We start from the raw sequence: 18,483 nt of genomic DNA on the forward strand, positions 1-18,483 counted from the left end.
TGTAATGTTACCAACATGTCTATTTTTAAAGAAAGTACTCAGTACTCTTAAAAATACCCGATTCTTAAAAGTATTGATACCAAAGAACTGGATCCTCAAAAGTACTCGATACTTCCAAACACTAAAAAATACCGTTCTTGAGAAATTTTTCCAGAAAACGGTCCCGCAGGCTACTCCGAGAAAAAATTGATGAATTGAAAAAACACATATGTACATGGAAAACACATTTTTTTCAATTATGAAAAATTCCACGTCAATAAAAACATTCTACGATCAAAGTTTTGATCGCAGTCATCATTATAATCCGCTTGACACGGAATTTTCTATATACATATGCACAAATATGTATTATGTAGGTATGTTGTTTTTCAGTACACATAAATTTTTTCTCGGAGTTTCCTCCTTTTCTCATAGGTATATTTAATTTAACAAAAAAGTCATATGCCTAATGTACACATGTATATATGTATGTATGTACGTACGTACATATCGATCCCTAACCCCAAATAAAAACCTAACCGGCCTTATTTTCAAAACTTCCTTTTTGATACATACATACATACCGTGGAAAAAGTCGTGCCTAATTTTTTTTTCACAAACCGATGTAGGGAGTTGTAATTCGATGAAATCTCTCATAGAAATCAAAAAGTGAATTTTGAATTTTTTACAAGTTACGATTTTTTGCATTTCAGTGACGATGTTGTTACGTTATTTTCCAATTCAGGTGACGATACATACATATGTAGATATCTAGATGCTCTAGTAGCATTTTTGATTCAAATTTTACATTTTGAAAAAAAAAAAATGTCGCTTACATTTATTTTTACGTTAGGGCTCGATATGTGGTACCTCATTTAGCGGCGTTTTAACACGTTCTTAACACTTACTTTCTGCCCTCCTTGATCCCACGCAAAAATGATAGCTCATCAGCATATTTATATTTCGTTTTTAAAAATTTTGTACCTGTAGTCAACTTTGAGCATCGTGCTATTCGCGTGTATGTGTCGCGTAGCGATCTCCAGCGTCTCTTGCACACCGCCTCTGAAAGTGCGAAGGCAAATGCATACGACTATAAAACATATGGAAATGTACATATCGCACACCGTCTTCAAAAGAGTCACAACTCAAAATTTTGCATTTTTGAAATTATGCGCTAAAAATGTACACAGAGCTTTTATTTACCTTTCAGCAAAAGCTGGAGCAAATTTCTGTTATGATTTGTTAAAAAAACCCTAAGGTAAAGTCGCCTTTGCCCATATGATTAGCATGTGCTACGAAATAGTTTTTCGCATTTTGTGACGAACGTATTATTTTGAGTTGTGACTCTTTTGAAGATATGTATGTACCAGCGTAGCCAACTAATTTTTGAGAATTCCCCGATTTCGGTAATGAAATACCCCGATTTTGCCCGAAATTTCATAAAATTCCCCACCCATAGATATGTCCTTATTTACAACAAAAAAAAAAAAATCTTTTCTGTTTATTTTATTTTTAACTGTAATTCATCTATACTATGTTCATAAACCAAACCAAACTTTTATAAAGTTCGTAATAAAGAATAAAAAATGTACATATATTTAAAAAAGAGTTCAAGGAACATACGTAAAAATTTCGGGATTTTTAATTAGATTTTCTAGAAAGATTTTGAGTATGCAGCTTTTTAGGCCACTCAATTTTAGCATAATAAAGTGCAAATTTCAAGTGGCTGAAATTTTTTGTTTTAGAATTTTGTTGCCGAAGGTGTTGCGGTTTTCTTCCATACAAAAATAAATTGTGTTTATATGAAACCAAATGCGACAAAGAAAATTCTAAAAAGTCAACGGTAATTTTTAGTCATTTAAAACTTTATTATACTAGAATTGAAGGAGGTACAGCTGCATACTCAAAATCTTTCTAAAAAATCTAATTAAAAGAATTTGTTTTTTTTTTAATATCGCACAAAGTTTGGAGCTTGAATTTATACGGTTTTTGTTAAAGGATAAACTTATAAAATTCAAAAGTAACAAAAAACTAAAATAATAGGCATGATACAAAAATATAAGGTAGTTTCATTTATTGACATTCGTTGTTGTTGCCGACCATTTGACTTTTAACCAGTTTATGACATTTAACTAAATTCATGCTACCAGATTCAGTAGCAGCAAAACTTTTGTTTCTTGAAAAAGTGAAAACAATTTTTGAGGTTAGTGAAGTTGTATGAAAATATTAAAAGAAAAGTCTTGCGTGTTTCCAAACAGCTAGAATTCGGTACACCTGTGCAAAGGTTCGAAAATAAACTTTTTTGCTTTTCAGAGAATAGAGTACGTAATACTATCTAATGCAGTTTGATGACAAATCGCTGACGCAAAATATTTTTAAACCTCTTAAACGATGTACCGTTGAAGAGGGAGGAGGTCGAGTTAAAATGATGCCCTGCAACGTGTAACAGTACCAATTGAATGTCACCAATTGGGATAGGAGTTTTGCGCAAAACTACTGCTGATGGCCGAACACGAGTTTAATTTCTCTTTGCGAAAATGCTAATTTAACACAATTTTGAAATGGGCCCCCGAGTGCCTGTAGAATGGGTAGGGAGGCGAAGGATAACTTTTCTTAAAGTTTATACTGTGCTCTTTCTAATGACTTTTAGGTGACAACACCCCGACCCCCGCCGCTCCTAACCAAAAAATCATTGTATAAATAACCGAACATTTCCCATGCATAACATTAAATCCTGTAATGCATTATTTGATTGCTATCAATGTGGCAAGGCAGCTCATAATTTTGTACAATTTATGAAACTTCATAAACTTATTTTTTGTCAAAAATTTTGAAATGAAACTACCTTCTTTTTGTATCATGATAATAGGTACATAATTGCCTATGACACAGCGCCTTAAATTCCCCACAAAAAAGGTAAATTCCCCCATTCCCCACGCAAACTAAAATTCCCCGCCAATCGGGGAACTCCCCACAAGTTGGCTTCCCTGATATGTACATACATACGTTTGTACATACATATGTATGTATGTAAATAATTCGATTGTATAAACAACCCTTACCTTTCGTATTTAACTCCTCTGCAATTTTCTGCCAAATTGCTGCCTTCCATGACTGGTTTCGATATTCTGGTGAGCTACAATCATACAAACATTCGGACTTTTTCACAAGTTTGATAAGTTTTTTAGTAAAATCAGGATCCATTTCCCTTTTTTTTTTGGCGTCGTTCAAACGTCAAGATGAAAATTATTTTAATGTAATTATGTAATTGAACAACTACGACGTCTTTCTATTTCGCACTCGCATCGCCAACTGTTCGTTAACGTCGAAACGTCTCGGTTGTGACGAGTTGACGTCGCGTTGTCGACGACGCTTTCACGCTCTTGCGATTTTTAGCTCTTCGTTTGTATTCTCTTTAAATGTGTTAAGTGTACGGGGTTGGGCGCTTTTTGGGTGCGTGTGTGGGTATGTGCGCTTGCATTCGGAAAATATGTACATACATACATAAATACACGTGTACATAGATCAGTGTACAGTAGAGTCTCGAATAGTTTGCTGCAAGCATATATGTAATACTTCTATATTGGCAGTAAGCTAACTTCTCAATGTGTAAGCATTCCAAAATCAAAGCGAGAAAGTCTAGTACCGTTTTTGTCAATGTATTGTGTACTTGAGTGCCGTTTTTGTGCATGTGTTGTGTACATGTTTATATATAAACGTATGTGTTCCTTTTCTTTCGTACGTCTTTATTAATATATCTGTACTGTAGTGTTTTCGGACGGTACTAGCTCTTACTGCCAATGTTATTACATATACATATGTCTGCAAGGCGAATTTATACAAGGTGGTGCTGTTAGATCAGTTATAGGGAATTTACATGAGGCGATTTTTCAGGCGATTTTTAGTTGAAAGCAACGGCCTTTCAACTAATCGCTTACAATGAAGTTGATAGGCTGCCTACTTTCGTTCAACTTTTGGTTCAACTAATCGCCTGTGAAAGTTGAATCATGTAAATTCCCTATTAGACTGCACACCATCAAAAGGAAAAACAACCCAACAAACACCAAAACAAATTTTTCTCCAAACTGAGAAATTCCTGATACTCAAGTTGATATCCAGCAACATTCTTCAACTCATCTCTAGCCGACGCGCAGATACGTAAAAAAGTGATAGACAAACGAATTTTTAATTATCAAGTGAAAAACTAAAGCTATATAAAGAGGAAAACTACCAACGAAAAGTAGATAATCCTCAAAGTAAATATCTTCAAATAATCATCAACGAAAATAAAACGCGAAGTGAATCAAGTGGCAGAATTACTGTCGGCCTATATACTATGAAGTGAGTTATTGTAATACGCTATTGATTAACTTCATAATACAAAAGGAATAATAAAATAAAAAAATATATATTAAAATTCATCTATGTATGTATGTCGTTTCGATCAAAAAGGTATAAATTATTTTACTATTTCAATGATATGCCTAAATGTTTGTTAAAGAAATGCATGTAAACTTTGGGACGAATTGAGGTTCGATATAACACCCTACATACAAAATACATGTGGTTGTTGTTGTTGTTGTTCTTGTATTGTTGCTATCACCTTGTGGGAATTCGCCTTGGTTTGCTTCGAATTTTAGCTCCAAAATAGCGAATTCTTGAAATCGAACTTTGTGCTGCTAAAATTCGGATAAAATCGGATTTTTCCAGAAAAAATCGAATTTCATCTTTATTTCCGAAAAAATCAACTCTTCAGCTTTCTTCTTTCTGACTAAATTTGCCATCACTGTGTGTGGAAATGGTGCAACGGAAATGGTTGGGGCTGAAACAAGTGCTTCTTGGGTATATGCATATGGTATTAATTTAACAAAAATTTGATTAAAAAAGGTTAAAGAACAACACTTAGAAAAAGACCAATAGAAGAATGAAAGTAAAGGTGACTACGTACATAGATAAAGAGAAGGCTAAAGGCAAAGGTGAAAATAAAATCAAAATCAAAGATGCCTAAAGATAAAGGCAAAAATGAAGACCAAGGTAAATTTAAACACTTTACTTATATATATATAAGGGCAAAGGTGAAAGGGATTATGTAGATGAAGAAAATGATAAACATAAAAGTAACAAGTAAGAAAGTCTAAGTGCGGGCGGAGCCGAACATTAAATACCCGGCGCAAGTATTAAATATATGTTTTCCACCTTTCCGAAAGCTACCGCTACATGATAAGCCGGGGTGTATACATTTTAAGTAAATTAGCGTCCTTAAATTTCGAAATATTGAAATTTCAAGCATATCTGAAATTTACCGTTGTATGAAAAGCGGCCTCAATTTTAGTCCGATTTCAACAATTTTCAACGGTTTGCTTTTATGTGGCAAGCACAATAACCATATCGAGCTTGGTACAAATTGCTAGAACGGTTAGCGAGATACATATATGTGATCACAAGTGGGCGGTGCTACGCCCATTTTCCAAAATTTTGTCATAAACGTATTTCTTGGTAAAGAATTGTTGCAATCATCAATTTTGAATAAATTAGCTTCAATATTTACTGATTTATCGAAGATTTTGTATTTCTCGAAATTACCGTTATATGGGATGTGGGCGTGGTTATTGTCCGATTTTAGAAATTTTCGGCCAGTTGGTATACTGTACCAGGACCAACAACTGTGCCAAGTTTGGAAGAAATTGGTGTAGCGGTTACCAAGATATACACATGTAACCATAAGTGGGCGTGGCTACGCCCATTTTCCAAAAATTTATAATATTCATGTTTTCCGTCAGAAACTCATTGTAAGTATCAATTTTGAGTGAATTATCTTCAGTAGTTACTAAAATATCGCAGTTTTCGTATTTCTTAAAATTACCGTTATATGGAAGGTAGGCGTGGTTATTATCTGATTTCGCCCATTTTCAATACCATCCGTCCCACGCCCACGTTAAGATATCTCAGTTTTTACTCGAGTTATCGTGTGCACAGACGGACGGACGGACGGACGGACGGACAGACAGTCACCGCTTAATCGATTTCTCTTTTCATTCTGATCATTTACGTATACATTTTTCTATATCTATCTCGATTCGTTTTGCCTGTTACAAACAACCGTTATGTGAACAAAGTTATAATACCCTTGTGCACAAGTGCGCTCGGGTATAAAAACAAAGATGAGGATGGAGATACCGATAAAAGTAAAGATGAAGATAGGGGAAGAAAGATCAAAATAAAGGTAATTAAAGAGGAAAGGAACTATTTTGGGATTTTAGAGATTTTCAGGATTCTCGAAATTTATCGATAAAATAATCGATATTTTTATCGGTTTCTTTATCGATATTTTTATCGATTTTGTTATCGATATTTATCGATCAAGTTATCGATACTTATCGATTTTGCTATCGATATTTATCGATTTTATTATCGATATTTATCGATTGTTTACCGATTGTGCTATCGAAATACTTATCGATACTTATCGATTTTGTTATCGATATTTATCGATTTTCTTATCGATTTTGTTATGATATTTATCGATTTTGTTATCGACATTTATCGATCTTGTTATCGATATTTATAAATTTTGTGATTTATATTTATCGATTTTGTTATCGATATTTATTGATTTTGATATCGATATTTGTCGATTCTGTTATCGATATTTATCGATATTTATATCGATTTTGTTATCGATATTTTTAAGGATTTTGTTATCGATATTTTTATCGATTTTATTGTCGATATTTTTATCGGTTTTGTTGATATTTATCGATATTGCTATTGATATTTATTATTTAAATTCACCTAAGATTTAACTGCCATCGATGACACTGATGCTGACCATGTATGCATATCGTTTGTTAGAAAAATTGGTTATTGAATTGCATAGATCAAGTTAACATTAGTGATGACAGCTAAGCACCAGATGGGTTCAACATCGGAAAGTAGTTTTTTCTGAAAATTGCAGATAGATTGTATTGAATATAAGCCCTCAATATATTGATTACGACACAAATTTGATATGTAACGAAAGTTTCACTTCTACAGTTTGGCCCAGGCGCACTTACTTTTTTTGTAATGGTGCCTAACAATAAAAAACAAGTTTAACGTTTCAAACGTACATATGTCTAATGCTACAAAACTTTGAAGTTCAGGTTGACTAAGCACCGTAATACCGTTGAGGGACTAAGCGATGTAGTAAAAAATTTCGTGTGGTCAGCTTGAAAAGTCAAGGTAAACATTACTATCATAAAGACGCCAGAGAATTCTATTATGAGGGTTGCTTAACAACAATCCAAAAGTCAATACGCGCTTTGCTCCATTTCATGAAGAAAATCGTACGTGTCCCACTCGTGACAAAAGTTGTCCCCGCCCGTGACAGGAGAATTTTAAATTTTTTAACAATAAACAACTAATTCTTGTTATGGTTTGTGCTTTGTTAGGATTGCTGGTTCTTTTCTGTATAGCAAAACATCTGATTCAGATAGAAATGATACGTAAACTCACAGACTTTCCGTAAAATATATGTTAGCCAAAAAGCAGTGTCTTTTCTTTGTCCTACCTGTGACAGTAGAAACAGCTCAGAATTTTCCGATATAAAATCAAGTTGGAATATTTTTCGTATTTGGTAATAACTCGTATATTAGTGAACTAGGTGTAGCTTTATCGAAATGTAGAATTGCTTAGTACTTTATACTTAAATTTAAAAAACAAAGGCTATTTTTGCTTTACAAATGTCCCACCCGTGACGATGGAATACATCATGGCATCCATCCAACATTCATTCATAAACTAGGTACATACAACTGCACATACTTACATAAAGTTACAGTCAAACCCCTATAGAATCAAAACAACAACCGCCAAGTTGTCTTTACACGCGAATGTCAACAGCCAAACGAATAAAAACGGTGAAGCCTTCGTAATTAAACAACCTGCGCATCAGTAATATGAACCGAATAGCCATATCTATAATTAAATAAAAAATTGCTCTCTGCTATACATATTTACATGCATATGTGCGTACATACAGTGACTCAAACAAATGACCACGTGTTGATTTCATTTTAATATTCGTAATGTTTTCAAGCAAAGTTTTTTTGTTATTTTTTTTTTTACAAAAACATATAATTTACAGTTTCAAACTTTATACAAAATTTAGGAGAATTCATCAAAATTTCAGCCTTTTAATCTGACTGTTTAGAACATTTTAGAACAAATATTCATATTTTAAATACACCACACTTTTTATTGATTTTTTAGCTGTTTATTCACAAAAAAATTGTGTACCATGTTTACTTAGAAATACAATTTGAGCCCATTTTTCCGAAAGCATATGCTTATACACTATTTGATCTTTGAACATATTTATATGAAATGATTGTACACTATTTTATGTTGGTTGCAAACTCAAAAAAAGTAATTGATGTATGTCGATATTACACTATTTTATTATTCACATTTTGAAGCTGCCTGTGAAAGTTAGCAGCAATATAATGAAGTAAAATACTCTAGCGTTATTTATATGTTACAAGAATTTCTTTGGGATTTTCCTAAGAATAGTCCAAGTGCACCATACACTATTAATAAACAATTCTAGTACGTAAACTGTTATTATAAAATTTCGTTGTGCACGAATAAGTTCGTGATCCAAAAAGATATTAAAGAAAACTTAAGATTCTTTTGTAATAGATTAAAGGATTGTCTGTCCAATAGTATGGTTATCGAATAATAGGGTATATGGCATTTACACTGTTTCTTTATTCTAGCGACGATATGGGCTATAAAACTGCATACCCAAAAATGTTCTAAAGATTTATATTAAAAAGTTCAAATTTTGATGAAAATTGGTTGAGTTTTCCTAAATTTTGTATAAAGTTTCAGACTGTGATTTATATGGTTTTGAAGAAAAGTGACAAAAAAAATTTGCATGCATTGTGAAATTTTCTCTGTGTAAATTACGTTTAACTGGGAGGGCTATAAATATTTTAATAATAATAGATTTTATTAAAAACAATTTCGTTATTTCATTAACGCTTCTTTCGAACTCAATAAAATATGCTGATTTGCTAATTACAAATTAATTGAATTCTTATTTAATTTTACGCAGCGGAAAAGACTCGAAAATAATTAGAAATGCGCCTTAAAAAATGGCTCGAAAAAGGCTCACAAATGTTTAGAAATACAACTAAAAAAAAAATCGCTCATGATAAGAAATACAACTGGAAACGACTCGAAAAAGAGTCAAAACTGATCAGAAACGTGAGTTCTAAAAGACTCTTCAAGAAGAGTCGTGGGTTGGGTACCATTTTCTACGGACAAAAGAGTCTTTTATGATCAGAATATGAGCACATTTATGATTGTTTTAATCGTGCAGAGGACTCAAAAAAGGCTCGAATATGATCAAAAATTTCAGAAAATGCTGGGTGGGTATCTACTACGTACCTATAAAAAATCAACACGTGGTCATTGTTTGAGTCACTGTATTTACAAGCTAGTGCCTGTATGTCAGCACTTAACAAACAAACACATCTTAATAATACGGTTATGTGAGCAAATTCTCTCACGCTTCGTAATTGTAACGTTATGTGAACATGCTGTGAGAGACATTAAAACCACGTTTTTTCGTTCAGCTCGTGATCCAAATCGCTCAACTAGCTAGCTAGCTGCCTGACTGGTTGAGTAGTGGAAAAACGTGGCTACGAAGCACCGTTGGAGAGATCCCGCCGATTCTTTACGACGCGGTCGTCGTGAATATCTGAGAGGTATACTAATGCACATACATACGTATGTACATACAAACGTGTGTTTTTTTTTCAGCGCTCTTTCGAGGGCGTTGATGCAGGGAGCGAATTGGCGTGTGCGGCATGGCGCTGAATTGAATTTAGTATTGTTTCGTAGCTTTCGTTGTGTTGATAAGGGATAATTGCTGACGGCAGAAATTTTTTTCCATTAAAAAAAAAAATAAAATAAAATTTAATTTTGTGATTTTATTTAAACCACAAAAAAAAAATTTAAAAAACGGAAGCACAAATTTCGCGCCAACGGCTGCGATTAGACAACTTACCTGCTTACATGCTTGCTTGCTTACAAAATCATATTAAAGCTGGTGGACAACAACAATATAAAAGTAAATAAATCATCTGCAGCAGCGACAGTTGCTTTGGTTTTTTGTTGTTGCGTGAATCATTCGAAAGCAATCACCTGACCGCCAAGCTGCCAAAATAGCCCCAACAAGTAACAACAACAACGACAACAACGACAACAAGAACAACTGCAAACACTTGCATTGTTATTATTGTTATTGCAGCAGCACTCGTTCAAAGCATTCAAAGCCCACAACACACCAGCTTATTTAGAAAAACCGGTTAACGGCGAGTGCCGTACAGTGCGGCTTGCTCATGCGCTTTGTTGTGTTGTTGGCGTATACGCCGTTTTTCGAACATCACATCGTCGAAACTGGTTACGTCTTGGGCTAACAATTTGTGGACCGGTTCGGCGAGTTTTCTGGTGACTGGTTTTTGTTTTTTTTTTAACTCTAACGACATTGGGTTGTTGAGTGTTCTGGTTTTATTTACATATGTACATACATACACATACTGGTATGTACATACATACATACATATGTATGTTTATAACTACATACCCACTTTAAACGGGGAACGTTTGAGCGGTTTATTTTACGCTAAAAACAGGCTTTCGCATTTATCATTACAGTTTCAGCCGTCGAACATGGCTAAGGTGAGTGTTGTCGAAGAGGCATTGCTGTTTCAAATCTTTATTGTATAAAAATTTTTCAATTAATTATCGTTTACCTTCTTTCCTTTTCGGTTGGAATTTGAACACTAAAGGATACAGCTGCATTTAAGGACAAGTCGATAGCGGAAATAAGCAGGAAAAAGGTGAGTGTGATAAGAATATTTATATTTAGTAATAAGTAGGTATGTAGTATGTATGTATATAGGTACAAATGTGTTTTAAAAATAGTATATTCTAAATTCTCTTGCATACCTACGTAAATAAATATAGTATATGTGCATAAATTTGTATGTACCTATGTACTTAGTAATTTCGCTTTCGATGCAAAGGTCTATAATAAACAAGTTAGAAATTTTGCAGTAGCAACAAAAAATATAAAAAAAAACAAATAAGTGCGCTATTTAAGTGAAAATTTTCTTGATCAATTTTTTAATTGTTACTTAATCCTAATAATTGTATGTACATACATATGTACATACATATGTACATACATATGTATGTTTCGATGTAGTGAACTAAACATAACATAACAAAGCTAACATACACTATAGTGCAGAACTCAGTGCATGTCGGTTTTTATAAAATATTTGCAAAGTTTTTGGAGATAAAATTTGTTTGTATTTTTGTTTTTTTAAATATGGTTCATGCCTTAACCAAAACCGTATAAATCAAACTTTAAATTTTTACACAGCGCTTAGAAAATGCAACAAATTTTCATAAAAATTTTTAACTTTTCAATCTGAAACTTTAGACAATTTTTATTATTTAATTTATAGTTTTATAGCCTGTTAAATTTTAGTGTAATAAAGTGTAGCTTTCAAGCGACTGAAAAATCGCGTTGATTTTTAATACATATATTTTTTTTTTGCTGACGTGTTATTTTTTCGATGATCGGACTATCCTACCCGTATTTATTTTAATGCGTTGAACACGAATCTGAAGTCCGTTTTGCTCCATCGCATCAGAATTTTTTCCTAACCTCAAAAAACAGGACAAATTTTATTATTATTAAAATGACAGTGCAAAGTGTCAAGAAAATACTTGCTTAGCTTTTTAAAAAATAATACTAAGAAATTTGCTTTAAACTGTATTTTTACAATTTGATTTGTTGGCGACCTAATTGTTTACTCTGATGAAGAAAATATTTAAATTTTAGCATTTTTCCTATCCTAAACTGAACTTGTTTTTGCATATATTGATGGTATGTAGCCGTTATTAGCCTTACAGATGTTATTTTGTGTTTTGATGAGAATGATTTAAATATCGGTTTTCGCGGAAATTTTTGACAAAAAGCACTTCAGCATGTTCCAAATGGGGGTGTACATGCGTATACATATATGTATGTATGTATGTATTTATATAATTTTGCCCTCGCTGCTTAAACTGTCGCAATGGCCGAGTGGGCAAAGTACTGGCGTGCTATTCGAGAGTTCCTAGATCGAATCCTCGGGGAGGGGGAATTTATTTCACTTTTTAATTTAATTTAATTTTCTTCTAATTTTTAGAGTATTGCGTTTTAGAAAGAAGAATATATCGTTTTTATTTCTTTTAGTTTTTAAAAACTTATTCTAGTATTTAAAAAATTTTTTATTTTAACTTTTTTTGTTTTTATTTTTTATTTCGTTTTAAGATTTCATTGTTTTCTAAAGAAAAATATTTGTTTCATTTCATTTTATGTTCAGAAACTTATTTTTATTTTTTTCTTTTAGATTTTTTTCTTTAATATAGTAAAATATTTTTTAAATTATATATAAGTTTTAGAAATTTATTTAATTCTTTCCTTTTTGGGGTTATTCACGTATTACGTTACCACTAAGGGGGCGAGGGACTCTGCTTACGTAATATTTGAATGTACCTTTTTTACATGCATTTTTTTCATTTTAACCGACTTCGCAAAAAGGAGAAGGAGTTCGTCGGAATATTTTATTTTTTTATTTTTTTAATGTATGTTACCGCATAACTTTGGATCACGTTAACCGATTTCGATAATTCATCGGAAAGGTGGTACCTCAAGGGCGGTCCCATACTATTAATGTTTAGATCCGATAATTGGATCGTGAAGAAGTTAACGATAATCTTAAATTTTTATATGAGAATTGAGGACGGTTTTGGTTTTTGCTTAAAAATTAGTTGTTTATTTAATTTTTTTATTTTTTTCATAAAACGTTATTTTTTAATTTCATTTAATTTTTAGAAAAATAGCAAATATATATTTTTAAATAAATGTTTTTTATTAATAAATATTTTTTAAATTGCATTTAATTTGATTGTTATTATCTTGATTTTTAGTTTTTATTTTTGTCGTTTTATAAAGAAATTTTTTTGTTTGCTAAAATTTTTAGAAAACTTATTGCTAAAAGACAAATAGAAAAACGCTTATATCTTTCAATTAGTCTTTCGAAAGAGAGAAAAGAGCTTTCAAGATAGTGTCCAGAATTGATAAATGTCTTCTGAAAGTCTTTCTGAAACCGCGGCTTAACACGCTTATGTAAATTAATCTCAATATTAAAGCATATGTTCATTTAGGCGACATTTCCGTCCCCAAATATCCACCATTTCCGCTGCATTCGCCATTTTGATTTTTCAATTTACTACAACTTGTCTTTTTAAGCTTATTAAGTTAACATTTTTAGGGCTGAAAAGGTGTATAAGATCTTAGGCTTTTGAAAAGTAGATTTAAGATATTGAAGAAAGATTTGACAACAGAAAGATTTGGAACAGTAAAAAATGACATAAGCGCATGCCTGTGATTGTCCACTATTTGCTGTTAAATAGTTAAATAATGCGTTTTACTGAGTAGATATATTTTTTTTTATAAATTTTTCAAAAGCACTTGTTCACTTGTTTCTTAAAATTTTCAACGTTCCGATTTTAGATAACCTAAAACTTTTGAATTGTTTTTGAACTTAAGGGTGTGTGATGACATGGAATTTTTCGACTTCCGTTGGTTTTTATCTTTATACTCTGACAAATAACTTTAGCATTTTTGGCTTAGGCAAAAAACTGCATTTTCATTGCTGCGCCGCTAGTTTTTATTCTTAGAGAAATGGGGCAAGTCGGTTTTAAAGTTACTTGCCGCATTTTTTTTTCTGATAGATATTCCACTGAAAATTATTTATGGATGTAGTAGATGTTTCTAAATTCTATTAGGCCTTTAGCAAGTAATCTATCGAGCGCTGTTCAAAGCTGAATTTCGAAAGAAAATTATTTAGTACCTATATCTATAGAATGTATTAAGGTAACGATATGTAACTATTGCAGTTTTAGAGTTTTTATATAAAAAAAAAAAACGTGTTACTTTTTTTGTTTGAATTTAGTTTTATTTTATAAATGTTTGAACCGCCGAGATCCTGTATAAGTACACTATAAAGTTCCATTAAGCTTTAAAAAAAATACTTTGCCTGTACGAGACCAGTAATCATTGACTCCCATTATTCTACCACATCATGCTCTCAGCTCATCCATGTCTTTGATAGATTTGTTTCCGAAAAAAAAAAACACTTCTGGTAAGCATGTATTCCTGAAGCGTTTTCAATTAGGTCATGCGGGCCAATTTCAGACTTGGATCATTATTGTCCAATTGGGAATGAGTAGGAAGTGAACTTTCCTTTCATAAACTGTAGCTTAGTGGTAATATGTGTATCTATGTAGTATGCTTTTTTGTGTAGTAAGTGTTTTGGCCACAAGCATTTTATCGACGTAGTTAGTTTTGTCATATATAGTAGATAACATTTCAAACTTGTAATGTTGCCTCGTCAATTGCAAATAAAGCTACATTTAAGTCTTCTTATGCCACTTGTTTTGGATCTGCCTTTTTTATAGAACTATTAACATTGATATTAACTAGCATTTGACACAACAGCTGAACCCCAGAAATTATGGCGCAGGAAATTAATTGGACAAAAACCGAAACCGAAATGTTTATTTCAATTTTGGAACGCCACCCTGTGCTTTTCAATGGCACCCACAAAGACTTTGCTAAGTATGCGGCTAAGGAAAAAGCCTATGAAGAAATTGTGGCACAAATTATAGATGTAAAACCAGAAGTGACAAAATATTTGGTAAAAAGAAAAATTAAAACATTGCGGTCGCAACTTAGGCAAGAAGCGCGTAGATTTGAAAAGCACAGCAAAATGGGTGGCGACCAAGTTTATAAACCGAAACTATGGTGTTACCATCGACTGCAATTTTTATTCCAATGGGATATTGATGAAGATGAGGTGGAAGAGGTTGAAGAAGAGAGCAAAAAGAAAAACGTGAGTAAAAGCAAAAGAAATTCTTTTTTTTTTATTTTATTTGGTAATCGACAACTACTGTTGATTTCTACATGCATCTGCTGGAGAAATAGAAATGTCAAGGTAGTGTGCTTTAAATTGTATTTAAACCTTTGGCAGGAAGCCATAATCACATAGACGCAAGGGTACGCCAAAACTACCAAGTATTAGGTTTGGTTAAGGCGGTTGTCTCTGCTAGGAGCCCACTTGGGCCACTATCGTCATTATTTTGAGACTTATTTGAGAAGATCCCTCGATCGCCTGAAATCCACTTTTGGCCAGAAATACCTTGCAATTACACATATCCCTGCTCTCGCCCACCGTTCGAAGTTCATATGTTCAAGGGGCAAAGATACCCTCACTTTTTTTTTTTGGTGAGAGCGAGAGGCCCACATGCATGTATAAGTATTTACAAAAGTCTAGCTAGAAAATAATCAGATGCAATATAAAGAATGGTATTACCTTAATATCCAAGAATGATAGAATACAAGATTGGCGATTCTAACTGAGAGCAAGCGGGCGTGACGTCATCAAATATTGAGAACGAGAGGGAAAAGAACAATTTTGAAAGAAGAAGAAGTAAACAAATGGTGCGGAATAGTGTTGTTGAATGTATAATAGCTACAAGAACTCTATTTAGGTACATTTGGAGCATAGCTAAATAACTTATCGGGAAAATTTCAACACGTTTTCTAGTGTGAGAAACTTGCAAAAGCCTCTCTTCTTTGTAAAGGGGCATAGAAGTTGGTTAAAACAAAGTTTTGTCTTGAATTTCTCGGAGAGATTTCTTCAAAGGCCATTTTTAAATGTGAAGATTGTTTGATGTTAGTGCAAAAGAAGATATGGTATCGAAAGGAGAGGTTCTCCACCCACTGTCAAAAATATATACCCAAAAAAAGACACATATTTTCACTTCCGAGTGAATTCCAACACCTTTCAATATGAATTCAAAGTGACTTTGTTTGAAATTCACTCGGAAGTGAATTGCGGAACCGGCCTGTATATGACGTCAGCGAATGGATGGAAGCTATCAAATCGACAAAGTACGGGTTAGCGGTTGGCGGAAGGCGCCACCTTTATTTTCTGCATCATGCTTAATATCAGTTTAGGTATTTAACTTTATTGTCGACGTCACGCAGTTGGCCGGTTCCCTCTTTCTGAAAAACAGTACAGTGATCTAGAAAATAGTATAATAGGCTCTATTATATCTTTTGTCAAGCTTCCGTGTAGATGGTACTCATACAATAAAAAAAACATCAACCATTCGGAGGTACGGAGTCGGAGGGACTGTAAGAAGGAACGGTTTTAGAGTGGAGCGACTTAGTCGGGGTTAAGATGTTATGCATGAACGCTAATGAATCAATAATTGGTCCACAAATGTCAATTTCAATCAATTTTGCAATAATTGTATGCTAGAACATACTTTCAACTATTGCTTTCAAAAATTGCTTGCCAAACTTCAAAGGACAGTCGATTCATCGCGTGACCTGAAACATTTTGAAAACTTTACTAATGCACTTTATTATCTCGGAAGAAGCTTGGGGTAATGGGGTATAAAAAATAAAACAAGTAATAGCTAATAAGTATAGCCAATCTGTGCTTAAGACATTTTTCAGTGATTTTAGTATTTTTATGTTTCTCCTTTATTGACGCTGGGTTTAATTGATTAAGTTAGTGAACATGACGAACTGGTTTTAATCGGGATGCCGGACAGACGGGAGTATCTTTAGTTGCATGCACTTCATTGCTGAGTACCAAGAGGTTGTTAACGGAACGGGGATCACTGTCAACTAAGCATCTTGAGTCTAAGTAAGTTCCACAGGGGACAAAATAATTAGGGGATTCCCTTGAACTCAAGGGTTAAACCGTGTAAAACTCGTAAGTTTACGAGGCTTTTATGGGAACGCCCCCTTTGGGAAAAGGTGTAAATAGGTGCGTAAAGTGACTGTTTGACAGGTCAACCAGGATTTAGTGAAGCAATTTTTGTTTCGTAGTATTTTCCATAACATCCCGCCATCTTGTCTCTATTACTCTTGGTTAAAATACAATTAAAAATGCCGAAAATTAGCAGAAAACCTAAGTGAATGAAATTCATTAATTTTATTCGCGTATAATTTTTTTCCCATTGTTTTATCATACATTTTAGTATTAAAATTTCGGCCCCTCGGCAACACTGAAGTTTACGAGGTCGTTTGCGCATCAAATTTGCCTCGTAAATTTAGAAGGGGCTCGTAAATAGAGCTCCATACAAATTTTTACAGTTCTTTTACGAGGTTCGTAAATTTACGAGCCTTACAAGGTCTACGAGGGTATTACGAGGTTAAGGGATTCGATATGTGAAAAAAAAACGATTAAATATAAATTAGATATCAGAAAACTGGATGATTTCCCAGCGCTGTAGATTTGTCTTAAACTTGTTTCGCTTTTACACTCAAGTTCTGGAACTCGTATGGCCATTTAACTTGGATTCTATAAATGAATTGGATTTTTACGTACTGATCAAAAGAAACCCGCTTTATGAAATGACTCCGTACAGTTATTTATTTATTTCTTGGTGGGGTTTATTCTAACTAAAGTTGCTTTTCCTATCTTGCTGTATAAAACTTTGTAGAATAATCTCTTTAAAGCGTTCTCATCTCTTAACAAAATTTATTTTCTATTTGAAAAATTATAATTCCAGTATGAATCAAATTGAAAAATTGTCAATTCTGGCAACTATTCTGAAAGCTCTTTTCTGTCTTTCGAAAAAAATAATTGAAAAATCTGCTAACGAGGAGGTTTTAGCGGTATTGTTTGTCTTTTAGCAATAAGTTTTTTAAAAATTATATGAAATTTAAAATAATACATAAGTATATGTATCTATATTTTTTCTTTTAAAACAATTAAAACTAAAAATTAAAAGAAAATTAAATTAAAAACAAAAAAATTAAATTAAAAAAATTAAAAACAATAAAGTAAGTTTCTATGAACTAAATGATATGTACTTATAAAAATATGTTTCTTTTTAAAACAAGTAAATCTAAAGACTAAAAGAAAATTAAATTCATAAATAATAATAAAAAAAATTTAAATAAGTTCCTAAAACTTAAATTAAATTAAAAAATATGGTCCGCTTAAAATACTAAAATCTAAAAATTTAAAGTATATAAATCAAAAAAGAAATAAAACGAAAAAATAAAACATAAAATAGGTTTCTAAAAGTTCAATTAAATTTGAAAATATATATATATTTTTTAACAATACAATCTAAAAACTAAAAAAAACCTCAATAAAAACGATAAAAGTGAATAAATTAAAAAGTGAAAAATACAGAAAGTAAGTTTCTAAAAATCAAAGAAGCAGATAAAACTAAAATTTTTATAAAAAAAAAGAAGTATTGAATTAAAAAGGAAAAAAATATCGTTGCATGAGGATTCGAACCTCGGATCTCTCAAATAGTACGCAAGTGCTTTGCTCACTAGGCCATTGCGACTTATGGGGCAGC

General features: G+C 32.5%; 2 protein-coding genes across 3 annotated transcripts in view; one reads left to right on the forward strand and one right to left on the reverse strand.

Annotated features, from left to right (window-relative positions):
• Window positions 1–814: 814 nt before the first annotated feature.
• Window positions 815–3,477, reverse strand: LOC118746692 (transcription factor Adf-1-like). 2 transcript variants are annotated; one of them, XM_036480576.1, is made up of 2 exons: window positions 3,042–3,477; window positions 815–1,069 (listed from the first exon to the last, which is right to left on the reverse strand). In XM_036480576.1, exons 1-2 carry the CDS (start codon window positions 3,181–3,183, stop codon window positions 936–938), a joined length of 276 nt encoding a protein of 91 aa, XP_036336469.1. In that variant the 5' UTR covers window positions 3,184–3,477; the 3' UTR covers window positions 815–935. The 2 variants fall into 2 exon arrangements, with proteins under 2 accessions (XP_036336469.1, XP_036336468.1); XM_036480575.1 differs by having other exon boundaries at window positions 818–1,041; window positions 3,042–3,302.
• Window positions 3,478–9,926: 6,449 nt separating this feature from the next.
• Window positions 9,927–18,483, forward strand: part of LOC118746693 — a 101,246-nt gene continuing 92,689 nt past the window's right edge. Inside the window, exons 1-2 of the mRNA XM_036480578.1 lie at window positions 9,927–10,707; window positions 10,818–10,868. The gene's annotated coding sequence lies outside the window, so the exon portion shown is untranslated. The remainder of the gene's footprint in view (window positions 10,708–10,817; window positions 10,869–18,483) is intronic.

The sequence above is a fragment of the Rhagoletis pomonella genome, unplaced genomic scaffold (genome assembly GCF_013731165.1).
Source record: "Rhagoletis pomonella isolate Grant_MI unplaced genomic scaffold, Rhpom_1.0 Rhpom_scaffold_00011, whole genome shotgun sequence".
Taxonomy (NCBI): Eukaryota; Metazoa; Arthropoda; class Insecta; order Diptera; family Tephritidae; genus Rhagoletis; species Rhagoletis pomonella.

Excerpts from the sequence above, each read along its gene's own strand:
- LOC118746692 (XM_036480575.1), bottom strand. The coding sequence starts at position 3,183 with ATGGATCCTGATTTTACTAAAAAACTTATCAAACTTGTGAAAAAGTCC. Across the intron at positions 1,042-3,041 it reads AGAGGAGTTAAATACGAAAG|AGGCGGTGTGCAAGAGACGC; the intron begins GTAAGGGTTGTT and ends TCGCACTTTCAG.